This window comes from Sinocyclocheilus grahami, unplaced genomic scaffold (assembly GCF_001515645.1).
Source record: "Sinocyclocheilus grahami isolate Dianchi unplaced genomic scaffold, SAMN03320097.WGS_v1.1 scaffold70.1, whole genome shotgun sequence".
NCBI classification, from domain to species: Eukaryota; Metazoa; Chordata; class Actinopteri; order Cypriniformes; family Cyprinidae; genus Sinocyclocheilus; species Sinocyclocheilus grahami.
The window spans coordinates 2252434-2277755 of record NW_015505249.1 but is presented as its reverse complement, the minus strand read 5'-3'; the positions used below and the strand labels follow the sequence as shown (position 1 = coordinate 2277755).

At 36.0% G+C, this 25322-nt stretch overlaps 1 protein-coding gene across 1 annotated transcript; it reads right to left on the bottom strand.

The window, feature by feature from the left end:
• Positions 1-5510: 5510 nt before the first annotated feature.
• LOC107585451 (equilibrative nucleoside transporter 1-like) lies at positions 5511-25306 on the bottom strand. Its single transcript, XM_016272469.1, has 11 exons — positions 25230-25306; positions 15111-15192; positions 14946-15027; positions 13456-13640; positions 12190-12329; positions 11683-11817; positions 10542-10639; positions 10344-10425; positions 9476-9537; positions 6975-7222; positions 5511-6101 (listed from the first exon to the last, which is right to left on the bottom strand). The coding sequence occupies exons 2-11, from the start codon at positions 15137-15139 to the stop codon at positions 5990-5992; spliced, it is 1173 nt and encodes a 390-aa protein (XP_016127955.1). The 5' UTR covers positions 15140-15192; positions 25230-25306; the 3' UTR covers positions 5511-5989.
• Between the last annotated feature and the right edge of the window lie 16 nt (positions 25307-25322).

Here is a 25322-nt window from a genome sequence, read left to right as displayed (position 1 = left end):
TAAAACATCTCTTTATACAATTGAATTCAGATTTTTACTTATATTATGAATGTTTTAGAATACTTCTTCGCGCCTTAATCTGCTCCTCAAATCCTCGGAGGCTTCTCTGGTCACCATAGCAGCGCAGCACCGACACAGGAACTGCTTTCAATTCTTCTAAACTCATGGATCCTCAACTTGGAAACAGCGCCATCTAGCGATCAGGCGGCGACATTTATTTTTCAAAATAAAAGTGTTGTGGTGAAACATGTTCATATTTAATGTAATGATCTACACGTGCTTCCTCTACTACAGGGGTGTCAAACTCAATCCCTGCCAACCCTGCTCCAACACACACACCATGTAGTTTTCAAATAAGCCTGACGGACTTGATTTTTTGGATCAGGTGTGTTTAATTAGGGTTGAATTTAAACTCTGCAGGGCTCCGGTGTTGTGCCGAATTCTGCACCCCTGCCAGATTATGCACCCCCTCTTTGAAGTCGCTATGTGATTGGCTAATCCCAACCCCACCCCTAATCCTAACCCCTCCCCCACACCTACTCTTAAACCTACCAATACTAGGGGGTGCATAATCTGGCAGGGTGCAAATTTCGGCACTACAGCGGCCTTCCAGGGGTCAGTTGCTCAGAAAGTTTCATCTGGATCAGAATGATCTGGTTTTGGAAATCCCATGTTTTGCTGTCCAGGATCAGGTAACCCATTTTACTGTTGTGCTGGATCACCCTGATCCAGATACACATGTATTTAGATGTCCAAATCTGGATTACTAGTGCTACGGAGCCCCTAAAAGGGCATGGTGATAGAAAAAAATTAACTAATTTAGATGGGAAAAAATGTTTTGCATTGCGTTTACATTGTAGTAACTACTTCTGACTGATCCGATTGTGCCAATGTAGTTTACAATCAGTGATAAAAGAAATTATTAAAAAAAACTTTAAATTAAATATATTTTTTGTTTAATGTTGACCGCTGTTTGAGGATTTTGGGATATATTACATGTTACAAATGTATTTTTTGGACCCGTTTTAAAGTTGTATTACTTTAGTTCCTGGAATCCACCTTTCTGCTATGATCAGAATAATCCATTTTTTTTAATAAAAAGTATCCCAATCTTACTAAAACGTTTTAAGCAACACAAATGGAGGATTTAATCCAGATCAAAACCAAGATTGGATTTTGTGATCTAATCCAGAATCCTTTTTTTTTCTTTTTCTTTTGAACAACCCATTTTCAAGATTTGATCCAATCCGATGGCCAAAATCTGATCCGATTACTTTTGAACAACTGGCCCCAGTTGAGTTTGACACCCCTGCTCCACTAGGACACCTGTGTGAACTTGAGGAGTAATAACTTCAAATATGACTAATAAAACTAAATATCGCCAAATCGCTTGATTAAACATCATTGAATAAATGTGAGCCATCGAATTAGTGAAAAGATCCCGCAGCATTTGTTTGCTTGACATTTGCTTTGATGCAATGCAATGACGTTTAAATACTCTTTTTATATATAAAGTTGACATTAAACAGTTTTATAGTGAATAAAGCAGAAAAACATTCATCTTTGCATAATATTGTGTAAGCAAAATCAAAATAGTTTATAAAATGTTAATCAGTGTTAACGCAGTCTTCATTTTATTTCTCCTGTTTCTTGGCAATGACCCCACTTAACAATAACCATAGAAAGTATGGTATTTTTATAATGAAAATCAGCCTTTTTGAATATGTAACAATTGGTGGATGTAGTTGCGTCAAATATTAATGAACATTTTCTTGGGATTGCCACTGGAATGATGGCACTAATCAAGCAAACCGCTTTCACTGGAACCCTCCATTACGAGAGCGCTGTGCAGTTGAGTCTCTGGTGCAGCTCACGTACTGAACACACATCATCATCTAATTACAACCAGAAATGTGTTTATTTGCATTCCATTCACAGACCCACCTACCCACCCACCGCACATTTCAGCATTGCCAATTTTTTGGAAAACATCTCATTCAAAAGGCACCAAAGCAAGTTGTGTATTTACATGGTGTTCGATTGTGTCATACATGCTGCACTAATAACATTTAATTAAAAAAGCCGTTAAAAAAATAAGCGTATAAATAATGTCAAACGTAACACTTTTAGAACTTCACTCTTGAGAAATGAGAAACCTCAGCCAATGCTGACAAAATGTACTAAGGCTAAATATTTGAAAACATGTTCAAATCAAATGCATTGCATAATAAACAGCAGACATCTGAACGGATCTTAAGATTCAAAATGCCACTATAAACTTAAATTGGGGCCCTTTAATGATGTGATACAGTACGATTAATCTAGGACCACTGCAAAAATCAGTTTCTAAATCAGTATTGTTGTCTTATTTTCAGTACAAATATCTAAATATTCTTAAATGAAGAGACATTTCCTTAAAAATGGCTTAAGATTAGGCCTGAGCGATAAAACGGTATCGATATTTATCAACGGTACAACCTTCTTCGATAGCGATAGAAAAATGTTCGATATAGCGCACGATATAGGCACGTGCTATGAGTGACGCAGACAGCACACACAAACACATGCTGAATTGAGTGCTGTGCCTGCCTCTGATGAGGAGATTGTGAATAAAAAAATGAATATTAGTCGAATTTAAAATAAACATTTGCATTTGAATGTTAAGTGTGCATCAGGGAGCGTCATCAGTGATGCGGTGATGTAAGTGACGTTGTTGCATTTTAATGTTTTGTTCGTCTAGCCCACGAGACGCGCCGCTGCTGCGTTATGCATTCAAAATATTAGAGAAATATAGAAGTTCAATGCAGAGAAGATCTTGATTAGTTGAAAAAAACGAAACCAAGCCATTCACACATTTTTTCACAGCGCATTTTTTAACGAACAAATATGACTGCTGCACTCGCGTGACAGAGATGTAGCCATGCAAAGTTAAAACGGTTTAAACTTTTAGAAAACACGTCACGAATTTGTGGAGGTTTATTTATTTTAAATGCAATCTGTGTGAATGGCGCTTCGGCTCTTTGGATTAAGCAATGCATCTAGTGCTGTCAAACGATTAATTGCATCCAAAATAAGTTTTTGTTTACATAATATTGCTGTATATATTTATTATGTATATATAAAAACACACACATTCAATATATATTTACATGTCTATATTTATATTCATATAATTTATATTATAAATAAATATATTTAGTATATAAACATAACCTATTTTTCTAATATATACTGTATGTGTGTGTATTTATATATACATAATAAATATATACAGCACACATACATATATTATGTAAACAAAAACTTATTTTGGATTCGATTAATCGATTGACAGCACTAATAAATACATGATGCAGTTTTGTTCATAATTGTTTATGCAATTTACGAAATTATATTAGATTTTTACGAGTTAATTTAGACGTAATGCACGTTTTTTATAGAGTTACTTCCTTGTGTTGACCATTTAAATGCGCTGCATTATTTTGCTCATTGCGCCCTCCTGTGGCCTCGGGAAACAAGACAAAAGTTTCCTTAAAGGGGTCCTATTATGCACTTATGCACTAATGTTGCTGTTTGAGCATAAAAAAGATCTGCAAAGTTACAAAGTTCAAAGTCCACTTCAAAAGGAGATATTTTATTCAACAGAAATCAATTTTCAAAAACTACAACGAACGACTCGTTTGGACTACAACGCATATTTTACGGGATTTGTGATATCACAAATATTGACGAATGGGACGAGACCTGGTTGAGCTGCACTAGAGAAGGCAACGAGTGTTATCACTATGTCGGAGACACACTAGCTTTCCCAAGGCAGACGAACTTAGAGTGGTTACAATCATCCGGGTTTAATTGGCACTCAAATTGATTTAATATTGATGCAATATTTACACTGAAGCTTGCAGGCGGCTATGGTAAGGGGCATGACATTTCCCGACCAGGCGCTGAGTGCTGCCAATCACAACACACACTCCCCCAGCTAACCAATCACAACACACACTGGCCCAGCTAACCAATCACAGCACATTTCGTATTTCAGAAGGCGGGCCTTCATTTGATACAGGAACTATTCGAGCCGTTCGTGCCAGACTGGGGAGAGAGGTGTTATTATAGAAAATAATGTTTTTCGAACAACCTAGTATGAGAGCCTGTTCTAGTACACCCCCAAAACAAAAAGATCAAGACTTTGTAAAAGAGCATAATAGGACCCCTTTAAAACCTATTTAAATCTGCATACAAAACATTAGAAATTAGATATTCGTTTAATTTTTATTTTGTGTTGCTGTTAACAAATGCAGAAGAATTAATGCAGCAGACATATAACACATTGCGTCTCATTTACTAAATGTGCACACTAGGGATGGCATTTTTCAATAAAATTGGATTTCACCAGAAAAAAAAAAAGATTAAATTATTTGTAATCATTTACACTGCCACCATTTAAGAGCAAGTCCATAATTATTGCACAAGCTTACATTATATTCCGGTTTTTTAACAAACATTTATAAGCAATGGGGCCTCATACATGCAAAACGAGCAGAATGATTTTTTGTGTGTAAATCGTTTGTTAAGCCATTCTGACGCTAATTTTTTCATTCATGAAGAATGTGTTCGTATTTTCAAAATGTTAGCTGGTACAAAAACAAATTACAAATACACCTGCTCCCAACTAGATGTAAGTGGTTTCTCATATAGCTAGGTAGGGCTGGGCATTACAGCTAAAAAAATGTATCAACGATAGTATCGATAATCACTGACATTTTGTGGAGGTTTATTCCTTTTCACTGCGTCTCATATGTGTTCAAATGCAGTCTGTGTGATGGGCGCTTCGGCTCTTTGGATTAAGCAATGTATAAATACATGATGCTGTTTTGTTCATAATTGTTTATGCAATTTACGAAATTATATTCGATTTTTATGAGTTAATTTAGACGTAATGCATGTTTTTTATAGACAGTTATTTCCTTGCGTTGACAATTTAAATGCGCTGCATTATTTTGCTCCTGTGGCCTCGGGAGACAAGACAAAAGTTTCCTTAAAACGTATTTAATCTGCATATAAAGCATTAGAAATTAGATATTCGTTTAATTTTTATTTTGTGTTTGATTGTTAAAACAAAAAAATGTTAGTTGTTTGTCTCAAATTGGGTTTGATTTAAAAATGCAGTGGTTAAATGTAAAAAAAAAATTCTATTGCTCTTTGTTTTAAAAAAAGGTTATAAAAAATGTCAATAATTATCGATACCGAACAATATGAAACATTATATCGTTGATAATTTTTTTAGCTATATCGCCCAGCCCTACTTAAGATGTTATGTCTTGTTTTATGAAAACTATCAAAATTACTAGTAAAAATGTCTGTCAATGATGCAAGACAAATAAACTTAATTCAAAAGGCAAAACCAGATTATATTTATCCAATTGATAGATTTTATTTTAACTTACTTAATTTGGATAGATTTTTCATAAAACAAGACTTCATATTGTATCAAAAAAGTCATTTTGAATTTTGTGACATTTGTAATGGGGAAAAAAAGACAAAAATACTAAGTAAGAAAAACATTTTTGCAGTGAACTACTGCCCTAATAGCTGCATGTCTCTGCCGTCACTAAACAAATCTAAAACAGGACAATTAAAACCGTTAATACTTACACAAACATTAAAACAGAAAGGGCTTAACCTGAACTATACATTATTGCTAAATACTGAATTGGCACAATTCACAACAAGTATACAAAAAATATGATGACCGGTTTGGCTCGTGTTTTGCATGATGATGATGCTCATAACATCATAATGTTGATGAAGATGTTCCCTCTTAGAATCCCTGCGTGAATACTGTCTATTCCAGTTCCACTTCTTTAAGAAAACACACAAGAGGGGCAAACAGGCAAAGGGATACATGTGCAGTATGAATACATTCTCTCTGGCTCTGTGTATATCTAGGGTTAAAGTTCATCTTCATCATACTGAGAACTAGGCCATGCTTCTAGATCATGGCCCGGAAACTGAAGGATAACGCGGCTCCCACAGCCAAGCCAAGAGAGAGGAAAAAAGCCATGATGGCCCCTGCGGTTTCCGCTTCATGTTGGGACACTTTCCTGTGGGACGAACACAAAACATTAGAGGACATGAAGAACTTCGACTAACTGTTAGATGAACACCATCATACTGTGTACAGAAAAGATGAAACTATTATTGCTACTAGGGCTGGGTAAAAAATATAGATTTCTCGATTTTAATCAATTCTCATTTTTATGAAACCATATTGATTCTTAAATCCCAAGAATCGATTAGTCTATCCTGTTTTCAGTTAATGAACGTAACATTGTAGATTATGATTGAATAACATTATTAAATCATCATAAGTTTTGTGATTTGTTAGTTTTGATTTGAAACAAAGTTTGAGATTTCAAAGTCTGTCTATTTTATTACAATATTCAAACAATAAATACCGTTTTGGCGCTGTTTAATGTGGAGTAACAGATCACTGTAGCGCCTCAGTTGAAGAGAAGCGGCAGCACAATTTTCATTTCAACAAAATAAATTCATTATCATTTTTACCCTTATTCAATATTTAATTTATGCTTGGCAGCCACCATTTAAATGTTTATATTATAATATATCAATATAACAGTAATGTAGTATCAAATGACTCTCATGTATATTTGACAGCATTAGTTGAGAGAATTTTTTTCCTTGAGAAATTTTGTCATGTATTGTACCTGATATATATCCAAAATAATCGATATCTAATCTAATTGAATTGGAATCGAAAACTTGTGAGTCAAAATTGAATCGTGAAAACCCTCAAATCCAGCCCTAATTGCTTGAGGAACTACTAGCATTTCTTTGCTTAACAAGCAGCACAAATCCTTCATGTTGATGTAGCACACTGGGACGATTTTATTTTTCTAGCAGCCTGACATAAGTAAGTCTATTTCGCATGCATGTTGATGATATTTTGTACGTACTTTGGTCCGAAGCACATACAGAGACTGGCCAGGTATCCGTTGCTGAAGGAGAAGAGGATCATGAAAATGATGTACCAGGCATCGTGAGCGAACACCACGGGCAGGTAGTGTCTGGGCTGAACGTTACAGAGCATGAAGAGAGGAACGAACACCAAGCGTGCGATGACCAGGACGGGCAGCCAGATGCTGTCTTTACCGGGCTGAACAGAGAACAGAGAGCACATGTCAGACTTCAGCTGAACATAAATCTATCTGCAGACATTCATCATCATCATCTTCAGAACAAACCAAATCTAAGAAAATGTATTACATTTTATTTGTCAAGACACACTGTTCAGTTAAAGGGGTGGTTGATTGCGATTTAGCTTTTTTAACGTTAGTTAGTGTGTAACGTTGCTGTTTGAACATAAACAATATCTGCAAAGTTATGAAGCTGAAAGTTCAATGCAAACGGAGATATCATCTTTTAAAATTCTGGCAGTTTAATGCCTACAAAAACGGCTGGTAGGGACTACAACGAGTTACTTCCCGGGTTTGTGACATCACAAACCCAGATAAACCCCGCCCTCGGGAAAAGGCAGCAAAGGGGGCGGGGCCATGCTGCGCTGCTTTAGAGAAGAGGACGAGAAAACTAGAGGTGCACGTAAAAATCTATTCATATATGAATTGCGATTCTGTCTTCTAACGATTCTAATGGATTCACAAGTTTCAAAATCAATGTTCTAAAGCAGCGGGTCTTAATACTGTTCCTCGCGTCCCCCTGCTCTGCATCTCTCTCTCTCTCTCTCTTTCAGCTCAGCTCCAACAATGAACTGTTCCATTTACACACTTATTTTCACATAGCTATGAGAAGCGTTATACATGGCAGTTGCCGTACTGTATTAAAGCTTTAATCAGGATAAAACCGTAGATTCAAAGCTAACATAAGCAGCATTTACAAATAACAGCGTATCTAAAAGTATGAGACAACAACAAACAAAAAACATAGGCCTACCATTAAAAGCCGTGCTTGCACAGGTTCTGCACGATACTCTTCAAAAATATCCTCTGCTTCTCAATCGAGCTCAAACTGATAAGCGATATTAACGACGCCTTTGTTTACAATACAACCGGAGCACATGCCGCTGAGGAGAGGGGCGGGACGTTTAGACACGCACTAGAGACGGTTTAGCCAATCACAACATACTGGGCTAGCTAACCAATCAGAGCCCATCGCCTATTTCTGAGGGTGGGGCTTCATAAAAGAAGGAAATGATCAGCGCATTTATCAGAGAAGGGACAGAGCGGTGTGGAATAAAGGTAAATTATGTGAAAAATAATGCTTTTTTTTTTTTTAAACAAAGCATGTTAGACTGCACCCCATAAACACAATCAAGCCTAGAAAAAAAACAGTGAACCACCCCTTTAATGTAAATACTGTATTAGTTCAAGTTGAAGTTCTAAAATTACTGAAATTCTAACTGAAATAAAAATAAACTATTGCTAAAGAGAAGTATTTAAAATTGTAATTTAAAATGACAAATTTTGTCAAAAATTGTCAAAAGATGTGCATAACCATTTTGCTTTTTCAAATTTGAAAAACTGTTATTAATGCCAGGAACATTGAGAGAGCTGATCTGCTCCACTGAGGTTTAACTTAATCAGTTTTCTCTGTAAGTGAGTTTGACAAGAAGCTGAAAGTTTTCTATGTTGACTTACATTTTAAAGTAGTGTGAGGAACTGAGGAACACATGCTCAGAACAGATCAACTCTTAATTTAGACCATACAAACAGGATTATCAAAAACTAACATTTCACGCGCAAAAAACCTTCACATTGACCTTCCTAAGCACCAAACACATGAACACACAGTCTGAGAGTTGATTTAGCATCGACGTCAACGACATTAACAACCTTAACAATATTTATCTAATGACAATTAATAAACAAATACACTGAAGCCTTGATATGTACTATATTTGTATTATGATAAATAAAATCCTCTATATCAACTATAAATAAAAAAATAAAATATCCATGATATCTACTATATCTGACATTAAGACACTGTTCAGTCACTCCGAGACTGGGATTTTTTTTAGGGAATAGTGTCCCAAAGTCAAAATATTTAGGAGCAGTCAAAATTAAAAATCAAATAATTAATACAAGTTTAACACAAAAATGAGAGAAACTTAGAGTTAAAGCTTTTAAGACAGAACTCAGAAAAGGCACTAGTGACTAGATATAAATCTAACGTCTAAATAAGCCTAATTTCCACCGAGTGGTACAGTAAAGTACAGTACAGCACAGTACGTTTCGGGACGGTACACCGTGATCCGGCTTGTGTTTCTACCACCAACAGTACTCTTACTTGACATACGTGGTGTATGCCGGAAAGTAGCGATCAACGTCAATTGTCGCTCGAAGAAGAAAGCGCAACATTGTCTGTGCGTAAGTGTGTGAAAATTCTAAAATACACCGTTTAAAATAAAATATTCTTACTTATTCTAATTCTAAAATACCCTGTTATATTTCATTCCACTTTCATTCCACTCCCCTTGTAGCACACGCAAGTGACGATTATCTGTAAAAAAAAAAATCAACGTTCTTCAGTGAGTCTAGCTCCACCCTTTAGGTACTGGACTACTGTGCTAGATGCCCCATCGGTAGGGTCCCAAAAAAGTGGTACGGTATGGTTTGCTATTTTGGTACCATTCACTACTTCTGACAATGGAAACGGAAAATAATTGCGTACCATACTGTACTGAATCGTACCGCCCGGTGGAAACGAGCCATAAATATTTAATGTACAGTCAATATTAATGTAAAATAAGATAAAAATACTATAAAAATAAAAATGAAATAAATTGGGGCAATAAACTGAGTGTTAAACTCAGTTTAAATGCATTTTAGACAGAAATGTGTGTGTCCCAAAGTCTAAATATTTAGGGGCATAAAAAAATTATTTAAAAAACAATACAAATAACAATAAAAAAATTATAAAAATAGAAATTATATAAACTATATATTTATATATATAATTATACAAACTATATATTTTAGATGCAGTAGTGTTCCGAAGTCAAAATATTTATGGGATAAAGATAAGATCTTCTGCGGCACAAATAAATTACCTTAAAATCTTGATTAGATATGTCTGTATGTTGTCTGAATATTCGCCATATTAGAACTTCTGCCTGTTTTCTCTGTCAACTTGTGTGATATGAAATCAAATGAAAAGCAGTGTGAAACCTTACTTGTACACAAGGTTGGATGCACTGGGAACAGTGGTTTGTATTCCAGTGGTCTCATATATTTGTTTGTGAGTGTTCGGTCAGCATTAGATTTTTAGAGAAACATTTCTGATAAATATGAAACGCTGGCCATTACCTGGTTTCAGCAAATCCATCTTGTTTTCCTCATCAGCGCTGGATCGGGAGCCACTGCTCTCAGAGTAATACTGGAAAAACTCCTGCAGAACAAATACTTTTAGTTTTTAACATGTAAACAATGAAACATAATTCTCAGCATTGATTAGTGGAAATGAAACGCAGATGTGAGTCTCAGAATCAGGGCTTTACATCATACCATTTTAGGCAGAGCGAGGTAAGAAACAATGGCCAGGAGAATAACCACACAGGCAGTGATGAAGTAGCCGAAGGCACTGTCCTGTAACGCTGAGCCCGCTGGAAAAGACAAGAGTCAGGTCAATACCTGGAAACACCTGGAATAGACTCAGCAATTCAAAAGTACTCATGGACATCCCTGTAGAACTGTTTTATTAGCACATAAATAAACACACAATTATCACTTACATTAACTAGTGTAGCATTTTAGGTCTGACATTTAACATCTGTTTCAACCTACTTTGAATTTGTCAAACGCAATTTTAGTATTTGCATACTATAACAGAATTTATTTTCATTTTAGTTTTAGTCATTTTTATTAGTTTTAGTTTTTTCATATTTTGCTTTTTCAAATTTTGCTATTCTGCTTTTATTTTATTTCAATTTCAGTTGAAGGTCTTCGACTTTCAATTTTATTCCATTTTTATTTCAGCTTTAAACATCTATTTGATTCTACTTTGAATCCTTTTGACCAGTGTTATTTTAGTATTATTTATATCCTATTATAGTATTTATTAAGATTTAAAAATGTCAGTTTTTTATTTTTATATTAGTTTTAGTACATTTGTTAAGCGTGTTCGTCCTTTTAAGCTTTATTTTTATTTCAATTTTAGTTTTAGTCCTTCAACTTCAACTTCTTTTATTTCAGTTAGTTGCCAAGGGAAGATTTCTAATTTTTGTTAAAGTTATTTTTTTTTTCAGTTTAAGTTTATCTATTAATATTTCATTTTAATTCAACTTTAAACATCTATTTGAATCTGTTTTGTAGAGTGTTATGTTTGTATTATTTATATTCTATTATAGTATTTATTAATATTTTCAATTTTTTGTAAAATTTGTTGTGCATTTGTATTATTTTTAGCTTTTTTAATACTTCTAACTTAGCTTTATTTTCCATTTTCGAATTTTCATTTAAAAAAATGTTGTTCGCGTTTTTCATCCAATATTTAAATTTGATTTGATTTTAGCTTTATTTCAATAAACAAACTTGTTTTAATAGTTTTAGTTAAAAATAACAAAGCTGGTTCAGAATTTTCCAAATTCTGGTTCCTACGACTTGGAAAAGAAGAAAATAAAGAGAGTGACAAAGGATGAACACATACAGGCGAGAGCACAGATCATGGAGAAGGCCGCAAACGTCCCTGCCAGGCCTTGTCCGCTCATGATGGGCGTGGTGTAGGATGCTGGGAGCATTCCAGCCAAACCAAACAGACTCCCTTGCAGAATTGCCCCGAACGCTGCAGAAAGAGACAGCGAAGAAGAAAAACGATGGTTAAGATTAGACATAAATCCACATAAAAATGTGTGGAGGTTGTGATAACACAGAACATCATGAAATATTTCTGAGAGTTCAGTCCTGTACGATCTCCTCTTTCAAGTAGGACCTTCCCCAGCTTGATTGTCAAAGCATACTGTGCATTAATATCAGCATCAAAGGATATGTGTGAACCCAAGCCATCTTTTACTCATTATGAACCCCAAACAGAAACCAAACCTTGTTGTGACCCGACCCAGAGGAGAGGAAGACTACAGATACCACGACACTGAGGTCAAAGAGGCCTGGAATAAGACACACTGCAGATGATGATGATGATGCTAGTGATACTCACAGTTGATGCAGATGATTTTGATCATAGTGAACGCAAAGAACGGCAGGGGCTCCATCTCCACCTTCACCAGCACGGCTGTGATGAGAAACACCACGAAGATGACAGATAGACTGCCTGAGATCCTCAACTTCTGAGGAATCCTGGGAAAAAAACAACACAAGATCAGCTCACTGGCTAATAGGGAGATTCATGCTAAATTACACAATATCTCTGCATTGTTTATTACAACTTATTTTCCGCATTTTAGAATAACGGTAAAGTCAACAAAACTGTGAAATAACACAATGGAACATGGGAGTGAGTCATGAGGGATGTGCTTCCTTCACTATTTGGTCCAACTCATCAATTAAACTTTAGTTTTATAAAGACATTAGACAGTTGATTGTAGTTTCCTACAAAACTTTATTTTCAACATTTATGGTGAAGCCTTTAGATGAAAGGGTTTTTAAGATCATCATAAACAGTTTTATATATGAGGCAGTATTGTTTAGAGGCAGTATTTATGTGGGTTGCAAACAGATTTAATTGCAATTAATCTCATGTCTGTTTGCCATAAACACAATTTTGAATTTGCTGTGATATAAACTACATTAAATTAATTTTATATTTAATTTAAAATTTAATTTATTCACATTTCATGCGTGTATAAATATTTAATATTTTTCTAATAAATATATATAAAAATATACATGCATAATTATATACAATATATGTATAATTATATACAATACAATAATTAAATATATCCAACTGTCATATATTTGTGTGTGCGTGTATATATATATATATATATACTGTATATATTTATTAACTAAGCACACTTATGATTGACAGTTTACAAATATATATACACATAAAAAATACAAATATATATAATTATATACAATTAAATTGAACAAAATATGTAAATAATTAGTTTAAATACATTTATAATATATAAATAAATTATTTTAATCATATAATTTTTACACTTACATTTTTTATAAAACATAAAAATGAAAATAATTGCTTCTGGTCTTTCTTTGTCATTGACTGATAACTGTGACTAAGATTTAGCTTTAGTAACCAGGTTTTATTTTATCCATCCCATTTCCAAAGAGTCTTAATATCAGACAGAACAGAATTTCAATGAGCTTCAATGTCCAGTTGGGTAAGCTTAGTCACAAGCCATATTTAATCGTTTAAATGAATGTGTTAACTTGGTGTCAGCTCTAATCTATGTATGTTTCTAAATCCCTCTCACATGAAACACAGAGCTCGTCTCACCTCTGGTGGATGAAGGAGTTGAGGCAGGTGAAAATGAGCAGCGGTACCATGGCGCACAGCGTCATCACATTGTTGAACTTTGACTCTAGGACGTTACGATTGTCACCCTCTATCACCACCGTCCCATTGGCTGTCTGATTGTGTTCTCCATTGGTCTGTGGGTCCTTCAGACGTTGTGTGAAGTACTGCAGAACAATGAGAAGACGTTTAATATTTGTATTTTTTTTTTAACATATTATCATAACATTATTTATGCTGTTGTAATTTTGCAGTGTAAATGCATTCATGCTACATTTCAACTTCATTAAACTGTCTGTGTAAATGCATCTAAATGCCACTTCAGCTGCTTCTGTTTCTTCTGCAGTGGAAAGATCGGTTTTGTTAAAGGGGTCATATGATGCTATTTCAATTTTTCCTTTCTCTTTGGAGTGTTACAAGCTCTTGGTGCATAAAGAAGATCTGTAAATTTACAAAGACTAAAGTTTAACAATTCTTTATTAAAGTTGAGTCAGCCACACCAAAGCTGATGCTCGCGATTATGGTAAGGGGCGTTACATTTCCGAAGCATGCTTGTGGTGTTCGGCCAATCACAATGCACTGGGTCAGCTGGCCAATCAGAGCAGACTGCTTGTCGGAAGGAGGGACTTTGTAGAAAACGAAGCGTTTGAGAGAGGCGGGGCATAGAGGACCTACAATAATGTACAGTATTTGAAAAATGATGTGTTTTTTGAACATTAAAGCATGTCAACATATTCTGTTACACCAAATACACAAAATAATGATCTTTAAAATAGCATCATATGACCCCTTTAATACTGATGTAATTTGATTGGTAACTGCCCTATAGTGCCTTATTATATTAGGTGAAATTACTGATAAAATGTAAGAATTTGATATGAAAGATGACACATGCGTTTAATAAGGTTAGGGGGAAATGCCCTTTAAATAGGCATGACCTGGAAATCAATTTAAATACATTTTAGTATGCAGTAACTTTAGTCATATAAACCGTAATTTCCCAACAACAAAATTGTGGCCAGTGGAAATGCTGAGTGGCTAGTAATTTTGGAAAACCACTAGCCAAAGTGACTGGTGAGCAAAAAAATGAATGGCAAGCCCTGTATAAAGTGAATATTTGTATTATTGCAGTTAAAAATGTGGTGTTTAACTGGAGTAAGGTGGTGCGGGTGCTTAACACATTGATATACAGCAATAATTGATATACAGCAATATTTACCTACATAAATGCTTTTCACAAAAACATTTGAAAGTTTTTTAAACCTACAGTAGGAAACTTAATCTCCAAATAAAAGATGCATTAAAAGCAATATTCATTGTTGGATCATTTTATATTGCCAAAATCCAAAACCAAAACAAATGTCCCTTTGGGGACAATGAAGAACTCCAAATCCAATATAGCTCACAAAATCATGGATTCATCTAACAATGTCCCATTAAAGTTTCAGTGGTTTCAACTAGACGATTGTTACCATGGTAGCAGTCATGAAGAAATTCCATGGTAGCAGAGTTCCCAGGCCCAGAATGAAGAATATGATCCATACAGCATTATACCTGGAAGACATGTCATGTTATTCACATGCAGTTTCATTATTGAGTATTTGTTTCATGTGAGAAAGTCACGCACACACATTTACCTGTCTTGCGGAGCGTTTGCAGCTGTCATTGCGTTTGTCTGACGGATCGGTCACTGATTTGTTTCAGAATCTGGCATCAAATCTGAAATCACAATCACATGAAACAACCTTCATTCAGTGATGCTGAACCACAACGCCACAGAAGATGATCTATTGTTTTATCATTTCAAACCCAATAAACTCATTTTAGTTAAATATTCAATTTGAAAAGTCTGTTTGTGTGGTGTTTCTGTAAAAAAAAATCTAAGCATATGATTTAATGATATTTTTAAGAATGACAATACTTTTTGAGGTCACTGTAGATCTCAACAGGTCTACAGTCTTCAGTATTTACGGTGTAAACATCCACTATTATTGTGTTTCGTTCAAAAATATGATTCTGTTAATAGATATTCTGGCAGCCCCAAAACAAACAAACTGTAATATCTAAATGAATGTTTATATTTTCACTTCAGTGTTGTTTTTACATGTGCTTGCAATTAGCCTAAATCTCTAAAACAATATTTTGAACATATCACATTTTCTGCTTTATTAAGCCTTGGGTATTAGAGTTCATAAAACAACAAAAAATTTATTTCCTGAGCTCAAGCGACTGCTTGTCTAGATTTCAGAAAAATCTCCAACCCGTAAGGAATGAATCACAAAATCCTCCGCACTCAAGAAAGAGCAAAATATTGCAAATCTTTTGAGAATATAAATAAAGAGAGAATGAGAAACCAATGAACTCCAGGACGGACAGCCTCAGTGTTTCTCCTCGCTGGATGTTCCATTAATATTGATACCTCTGAATTAAATATTTCAGTGTATTTGTATGGTGCTTTTTGTCTTGTACATGGATTCTGCTGCTCTTAAATGATGTGTTTCAGATGAACTGTTTGCAAACTAAGATGATAATCAGAGACTATGACGTTGGTTTCTACCATCTCCATGGACCATAATGAAGCTTTCTGTATGTACTAATCTGCTTAATTTATGCTGTTTATAGTGCATAAATGACCACAAGCTTGAAGACATACTGATGCACTATCCTCTTCCAAAAAGCATACTTTCAGCAGTCCCATAAACACATTTTCTGAACTGTCTGTACACAGAGCCCACTGAAGTACTCTTCATTCATACAGCTGTCACAATATACTTAGTGAAGAGATTTATTGGCTGACAGGAGGTAAAAACATAGGACGCCATATTATCAATCATTTTTTATTGTATGTTAAAACCTTCTTCACAGAGAGAAGATTCATTTAAAATAAATTTCAAAGTTGTATTTCATAGTGTTGTACCATTTCATAAAAACAATGACAAATATTGAAAAATAGGTTTTCTCCACAGCTACTGGAATTGTGTACAATGATCAGTATTTTTCAAAGAAGCTAAGAAACGTGCTCTCTTTTCTTTGCTATTCTCTTCTGGAAATTGCAAGTAATTATTTTGCTGCATTAGAAAATCTGATTTCAGTAATCAGGTTATGGTAAACAGTTTGAAATGCTATGGTAAGGTAATCAGTATTTTCCAAATGAAACTAAACATGAGTTTTCTTTTTCCTGCTATTCTCTTCTGGATATGCACAGCGTAACTTCACTATATTTTAGAAATTCTGCATAGTAATTTAAGTAATCAGGTTATGGCAAACAGGATAATGCACTTACAGTATGCACTGATAAAAAAAAACTCTCCAAATTCTGGTTCATATGAGAATCTTTTAGTGCATATTAATGTGCTCAATGAGAAAAGATTGATGTCTTCCACCATGCTGATTTCTCTATTTCAAATAGTATTACAGCTACACTTTTCCATGTGCATTTTTCCAATGCATCATCATGACTGAACCAGCTTGTTGCACAGGGCTTTAAATCAACCAATTGACACAATTCATCTGATTTGCCCAAATTGTGTTACAACCATCGGAAATCTCAGTCACGTTGAGAGAATCTGATTGGAGTCTGATTGACCTAACTCTTGTGACCACATGTCCAAACTACTATCTAAAACATAGTAATCTCTTACCAATACAGGCACTTTATGCTTTCATAAGACAACAATATTAATTATACCACCACTTAAACCAGGTCAAGGTGCCCTCTATAAAGCAACATGCATTCAGCAGCAGAAACTGAAAATTTTACTTCAAAGTTAAATGGGAGATCATTAATTTAGTGGAAGCAATACATGCAGCTGATAATGACTAAAAAGCTAATGAAGCATTTCCAATTTGACTTCTTTGCCAAAGGGTTGGCAGGCATGAGAGATTCTGTGGAACTCCAGGAATGGACAGATATATCAACAAAACTTGATGCGGTAACACTAGTCTCAGAACTACACCCATATTATAGCAGTTTTTAGGAGTCATTTCATAGAAGCACAACTAGAGTGTCTGCACAAAATTTGATGAAGTGCACTAAACAAAAAATGCCAATAAGTGTTTTGCAAGTTTGCATATGTTAATTAAAAAGTACTGTGTATATTACCAAAATTTTGCAGTATGTTAGATTTTTTAAAATGTTTTAGAAAAGTCTCTTACGCTCACCCTGAATTTATAAATATAGTGAAAACAGCAATATTGTGTAATATTATTACAATTTAAAATAACGGTTTATTATTTTAACATTTTAAAATGCAATTAATTCCCACAATGACGAAGACAAATTTTCTGCATCATTACTCCAGTCTTCAGTGTCACGTGATCCTTCAGAAATCATTACAATATGCTGATTGTAATAATTAGACATAGAAATTTTTTGCAACATTATAAATGTCTTTATTGACACTTTTGGTCAATTTGATGCATCCTTGCTGAATAAAAGTTTTTTTTTTTTTAAGTTGAATGGTAGTACAGCATATATTATATAAATATTTTAAAGGAGTATATGCATTTATAAATATATATTTTATAAATATTTATAAATTATATAAATGTCTTTATAGTTAGTCATAATTTTTTTTAATTGTTTAATGATGTTCATTCTATTTAAACTCACAGTAATGTTTAGACATCTATCTTTATTCATTAAAAGACTTATATGTTAGCGAACAACCAGTCCCGTTACTAGTGATGGGAAGTTCGGATCATTTTACTGACTCTGACTTTTGAGTCTCGTTCAGCAAAATGAACAAATCTTTTTTCGAGTCATTTCGTTCATTTAATTCATTTTAACTAAATATAATTAAAAGGTTACGTTTTACTTCCCTAACATGTCTACTACTTACACAAATGTTGATCACACTACAAACTGCTATAAGAAACAGAAAAGATGAATTCATTGTTTTCTTCAGTCTATGATTAGCTCACCTCAGCTCTTATCTGACAAGTCTTCGGGTTTGAGTCATTCGTTCATCACGTGACAGCCCCATACACTTTAACCAATGCAGTCTGAGCCGGAAAGAGAATTGATTAGTTCATCTCTCGAGTCTTTCGAATCGTTCGTTCTTTTGTCACGTGACGTGACAGCATTGGATAGAGAAATTAGTTAATTTACAAGCTTCCTTAAAAAACAGGTGCATAGTTATTATTATTATTATTATCATCATTTTTATAATTATTATTTACTCTTATAGTTACGTGATGCGTTTCTGGTCTCAAATGGTAGCTTTTTACTTCTTATAGTTTATAAATGTGTGAATTTGATGGTTCTTTTCCATAACACTGAATGTTGTAACAAAGGTAATAAACAGTTGGTTATTATTATTAAGGCTCTTTTCCGGCTCAGACTGCATAGGTTAAGCTTATGGGGCTATCACGTGATAAACGAACGACTAACAATACAAAACTGCTATAAGAAACAGAAAAGATTAATTCATTGTTTACCTTCAGTCTATGATTAGCTCACCTCACATCTTATCTGACAAGTCGGGTTTGAGTCGTTCGTTCATCACGTGACAGCCCCATAAACTTAAACTATGCACCCGTTTGTAAGCTTGTAAATTAACTAATTTCTCTATCCAATGCTGTCACGTCACGTGACAAAAGAACGAACAAATCGAAAGACTCGAGAGATGAACTAATCAATTCTCTTTCCGGCTCAGACTGCATTGGTTAAAGTGTATGGGGCTGTCACATGATGAACGAATGACTCGAAAAACCCAGAAGACTCAAAACAGGTGAACTACTTGACTAATTCCAGTGTAGAACCTATAGGATTCTGCGCAACTGAACGAATCACTCCCCGAGATGACTTTTCGAGTCACATTAAAGATTCGTTCAAAATGAACGAATCGTTCAAGAACGACCCAACACTACCCATTACATTTTTCCATACTCTTGCCAACAACATCTCTAATTTAGTGTTCAATCACTCCCAGATCAGCTCATGTGCCAAATCTGAAAGAGGTCATCCAAAAACCTCCCATTTCTACACAAGCCAATGCACACACTGTCACAGCCGCACTCCACAAATTACGCCATACAGCAGCCTACAATCACTCAGTCACCCGGTCTGGTACACCTCCCATGTCCTGAAAAAACTAGAGGTCGACCGATTGATCGGCCGATTTTTGGCATTTTTTAATTAATCGGCATCAGCCGATTGTGCTGCAAATTAGGCCGATTTATAGGCAGGCGCATCTGCGGGCAGCTAAGCGTGGTTGCGGAACGCCGGAGAATCTCTCTCTGGCTGCGTGAGAGATGGAGCAGCTCACACTCTGCATCCGCTTCTTGTTCACACACAGCTTCAGCTAATGATGGCAGGGCAAAACAGACCATTTCAAAAGCATAATTATGTTTTACCTTACTAGTTTTAATGCCGGAAAGTTATCATATTCATAAGTGCAACAAGTCATTTGCATGTTAAAGTAGAAACACATGCAGTTCAGATGAAACATCTGGGCTGATTATAACATGCACGTTAACTTTCCTTGTGAAATGTGTGTGTAGGTCCGACAATAGCCTCCACCATGTCATCGCTCGTGGCCAGTGCACTCTTAAGCAGTTATGAGCAGCAGGCTGTGTAATATGTGTGAACTCTTATTTTTGTTATCACTTGGCAATTTGACTTATAGCAATGTCCAGTGTTTCCCATACATTGAGTTATTACTTCGTTGAATAAACTGATCACTGGACGTTTCAAAATTAAAATGCAGCGCTGGTGTTTTTATATGAATGTATCTTTGAAAAGAGCCGACTGTCTTCAGAAATGCTTCTGTGTCATTTTCATTTTGTCTTTCCTGTAATGCCTGATAAAGTAGCGTTTGTGAGCGCAGTGCTTATTAGATTACAGCCGTTACCAGGGAAACCGCTATATCTCCCGCTCCAACAGCGCCTCCTGCTGGCGGAGAATGAATTTGCATTTGCAAGTCTGTGGGAAACACTGGTGTCCGTCAGCAAACATAAACAAAAAGCATGCTTCAGAACTGTTTTGAGAAGGTGCTTAAGTTTTGAGCCATGTATTATTACTCAGAATTAGGCTACTACTGTCAAGGTCGGGGATGAAGGGATGAGGCGAGGACTCAATTGCAGGAGGAATTAGGGCTTTTATTAATAACAAAATAAAACAAAACAAACAGAAACTACCCCGTAGGGGAAACCTACTGTCAAGGCAGGATCAGGACAGGACACGACAGGATACATTCGGTGATGAATGATGACGAACTGGCACGGGACTTCAAACACAAGGAGAATAAATAGGGAGCAAATGAGGAGGGTAACGAGGGAACACATGTGGGGTAAATTAACCAATAATCAGGTAACAAGATGGGTGGGGTCAAGACAATTGACATGAGCACATGGCACACAGGAAACAAAGACAAAAGCCATGTGCTCACAAAACAAAAACACAAGCACATGGCCAGCAAAACAATCACAAGCCATGTGCTTGAACAAAACAAGACACACGCAGCTAATGAGAATACTCATAAGCATCGTGTTCACATAAGACATGACAACATGAAAGCACACAGCCAATGAAAAACACAAGCTGCGTGCTACACAGCACAAGACATAACATGAAAGCAACAACACAAGACACGAGGACAGAAGAGCGTACGGCCAGAGCGAACTCGAGACCGCACGCTCCCACAACAAAACAGAACATGGAGCGCGAGTGTCCGAACACCACGCTCCAACATGAAACAAAGCACGCAGACAAGAGAGCGCACGGATCGAGCACACTTGAAGCCGCACGCTCACATGAAAACACGACATGATGGGAGTGTCCGGGCTCTGTCACGAAACCATGAATAAACTAGACCAAAATGACAGAACCTTGACAACTACTACTATTACTATCTTGTACCCTGCGATAATCATTTACTCATCGCAGGCCTATTAAGAACCTTTTGTGCAATGGAAAGGATGTTAGTTTCTTCATGCAACCATCAATGCCAGTAAAGAACTTTTATTTTTAATAGAGTATGAACATAAATGTGCATAATCTCAATCAAATCCATTTTGTAAGACATGCCACCCTACCTGTGCCGAACAATACCTGATTTCTATAACAAAATCTGCCATGGGTTTAGTGTTTTCAGTCACAGGAGAACAGCAGGCTGTGATTACATTTATTTTCCCCAACTCATTTCTTAAAGTGCTGTGAGGCAGACCTGTTTTCTCTACTGGACATCATTCAAGAGTAAGAAACTCACTATTGGCAGGAGCATAAGGCCATTTAATTTGCACTCTATTCTCATCCTCAAGGAAACATTTATTAAAGCAGGAACGCAGGCATATCAGTTTGACTTTCTGCCATGTTACCAAAGGCAAAAAATGGACTGAAATAAACACAGCAATATGTCGGTTTATTTACGCTACGTTTCTCAATAAAACCCACTCCAACCTCTTGAAATCTCCAACCCTAGTTTTGCTTTAAACTACTTCAAATAACATTGACAACACCTTTTAATGCCTTAATATGATGCCCATTTGAGTTCAATGCGAAAAAATGAAGTTAGGGCTTTGGATTGTGAAAACTAGGTGTAAGATACCATAAGTCGCCTTTGTGAATGTCAGAATAAAAGGAAAGTTGATTCTGAGTTAATGCATTCTGACAAAAGGTTATTAAAAAAAAAAAATTTGGAATCATTAATTTGGAATAACATGGATTTCATTTGGAATAACCAGGATTGTGCATTTACAAAGTAAACTGTCAATTTTAATTTTGTTGACTTCTGAAAATATAGGTTCTAGTTCTGTATCAACAGACTGTGTTTGCAGAATAATATGCAAGTTTTGTGCTGACAGCTGCACACAATACCACATAGGAAACCCACAGGTTTTGGCAGTTTTGCGCATAACACGAGCATGCGGCCAGAGTTGCACACCATGCATGCACGCCACATGACTTCCATTAGGAACATTTGCCTGCTTTGGAAGTGAATGGGCTCGCCATCTCCGTCCATAATAAAGCTCACATGAATCTCATCTAAAGTGCATGAGAAGGGCACGTACATCTACTATCCAAGCCACAAGCATATGCATCAGCATCATGACACTTAAAACTCAACCTTTATGGAAAACTAAGTGCCACAGACAGAAAAACTGTAAATACAAACAGTAAACATATCTCATCAGGATCCAAACATCAACTTTTTAATATCTTTAAATTACATTATTATTTTTTTTTGTATATAGAGTGTCAAATAGAAAATATAGTTTGTCAATAATAAAGCAAGAGGAGAGGACAATAATCAACAGTAATTTTTCCAGCTAGACGCATCAAAAAGTTTCATATCAGCAATCAACCCTTCCTACTGAAATGTAAATGTATCAAAATCATTTAAAAAATTTTTTTAAAATAAATTACTCACCCTCAAGTCATCCTAGGTGTTATATGACTTTCTTCTTTCAGACAAATCCAGTCGGAGTTATATTAAAAATGGTCTTTGACCTTTCAAGCTGTTTCATGGCACGCAGCGGGTGTTGCATGCATCAGTCCAAAAGAAGTTAAATAAAATGCGCCCATCCATAAAAAAAAGTGTCTCACACGGCTCCGGGGGGTGAACAAAGGCCTTCTGTAGCGAATCGATGCGTTTTTGTAAGAAAAATATCCATATTCAAAACTTAATAATCACTTTATTATTACTGTAATAATACTTTAATAATCACTGTAGCTTGCGCTCACTGTTGTACACTGGAAGCAGTTCCAGAGGAATGACGTATGAGGTCAGTGTTGCGCATGCGCCGCTCAGAAGTGACATACGCGGCAGCGCAGCGGAGAGATCAAAACAAAACAACGGTCACTAATTAGAAGTACAAAACGAGGATTTGTAAAGAAGAATGTCGGAGGATTTCGATATGAGCCAAGAGGAGACTGGTTTTCCTTTGCTAAAGTAAGGAAACTTTGCTTCCTTTGCTCCTGTTAACAAACGTTGGTTTTCACGAGACTCACCGGCGCATGTGAGTTTACAACAGTGAGCACAAGCTACATTAAAGGGATTATTAAGTTTTGAATATGGATATTTTTCTTACAAAAACGCATCGATTCGCCTTTGTTCACCCCCCAGAGCCGTGTGAGACACTTTTTTTATGGATGGGCACTTTTTATTTAACTGCTTTTGGACTGAGGCGACGCAACACCCGCTGCGTATCATGAAACAGCTTGAAAGATCAAAGACCATTTTTAATATAACTCCAACTGGATTCGTCTGAAAGAAGAAAGTCATATACACCTAGGATGACTTGAGGGTGAGTAATTTATGGGCAAATTTTTGGGTGAACTAACCCTTTAAAAAGCATAACGCGGTTTACCACATGTGCTCATTTTTGTTTCCGTTTTAAGAATGTGCGATTGATGATGGCTATGATTAAAGAACAGCTGAGATCTGCCAGTATGGCAAAGACAGCATAAACACATAAGCACATCTTAGGATGACAGGAGGGTGAGTAATTTATGGGCTAATTTTCATTTTTGGGTGAACTAACCCTTTAAAGGTCCCATGAAATGCTTAGAAACACGCAGCGTTACTATGTGTTGACCTCATTTTGGCTGAAACAGGAAGACAGGGCGGGACATATCAAGCAGCCCCGCCCCTTTTTAAAATAGCCAATAGCGTTCGTTTATATCACAGCTTGGGCTAGAGCCATTGAGCTCCGTAAAGTTGCATTTGACAGGGTATGCCAGCCACAATCGTATCCATATTGCTATAAAATATAGCAAAATATAGCTCCGTGCTATCATGTCTCTGGACCGGAGCAGAGTGTGTGTGCGGTGCGGTGGTTAGCGTGACACAGCGCGAAACCAGACTTCTTTTTTTTTCCTCAATGGAAAGCATACAGTATTTACACTATTTGAATCGCTCCCTGTCCCCTATATAGTGCACTACGTGCCATTCACTGTACAGAAAATACTAATTCTGTGGACAAGTGACCGATTTCAGCCGCGGCTTCAGCGTCTATTTTATAGTGCAGTGGGCGGGCGCTTCGGATTCTAGAGAGCATTTGATTGGACAGAAATTTGATGAGAAGCTGAAGTACGATGTGACGTCAGAGAAAATCATTGAGCCGTTTTGGCGGAAGCGACAAACTGCAAGCTTTGAATGCTTATATCTTCTAAATGCGAATTTTGTCACCGTTTTGGAGCACACTGCCTTATAGATAACCTTAAGACTAACATATTGATACTAACACCCAAAAAACTTTCATTTTGATTTCATGGGGACTTTAAGGCATGCTGACGTCATGCCATACTACTCACCCCGCCAAAACTGCATCTTAACATAAGCATTGGCAACATTTCATTTGATGTACATTTCAAGTCACCAAAAAAAAGTTAAATTTCACTGAATATATTCATATCACACAATCCCAAAGTTACTCAAATAAAAGCATAGGCTACTACCTGTTTAGTTGACTCGACACACGAGCTCAAGCAACACTGTCTGACACATTAACGAACTTAATCAACACATATGTCCAAATATTAATGATAATAACTATCGCCGTGTGTTTCGCTTAGAATATAAATTCGCGTCGCGCATTTGGCGCTCAATTTAACCCGCTCTCGCACGCTACATTTAAAACGGCGGCGTTCTAAAAAGCCACGTGCTTGAAAATGATGGACGCCGAACACTGTTCGTTCAACTTTTGATTGTCGATATGGGTTTCAAAGGAGAACTCTCACAACAGTAACTCATAAAAGTGAACGTCAGGAATGTGTATGAGAAGTAAAGTACTGTAGTAAACCTGAGCCTTACCTTCACATGTGGAGAGTTGAAGAGCCTGTGGAGTCTGAGAGAGAGAGAGCTTGACACAAAGAGCTGTGAGGAGGGACTGTCCCATCATGATTA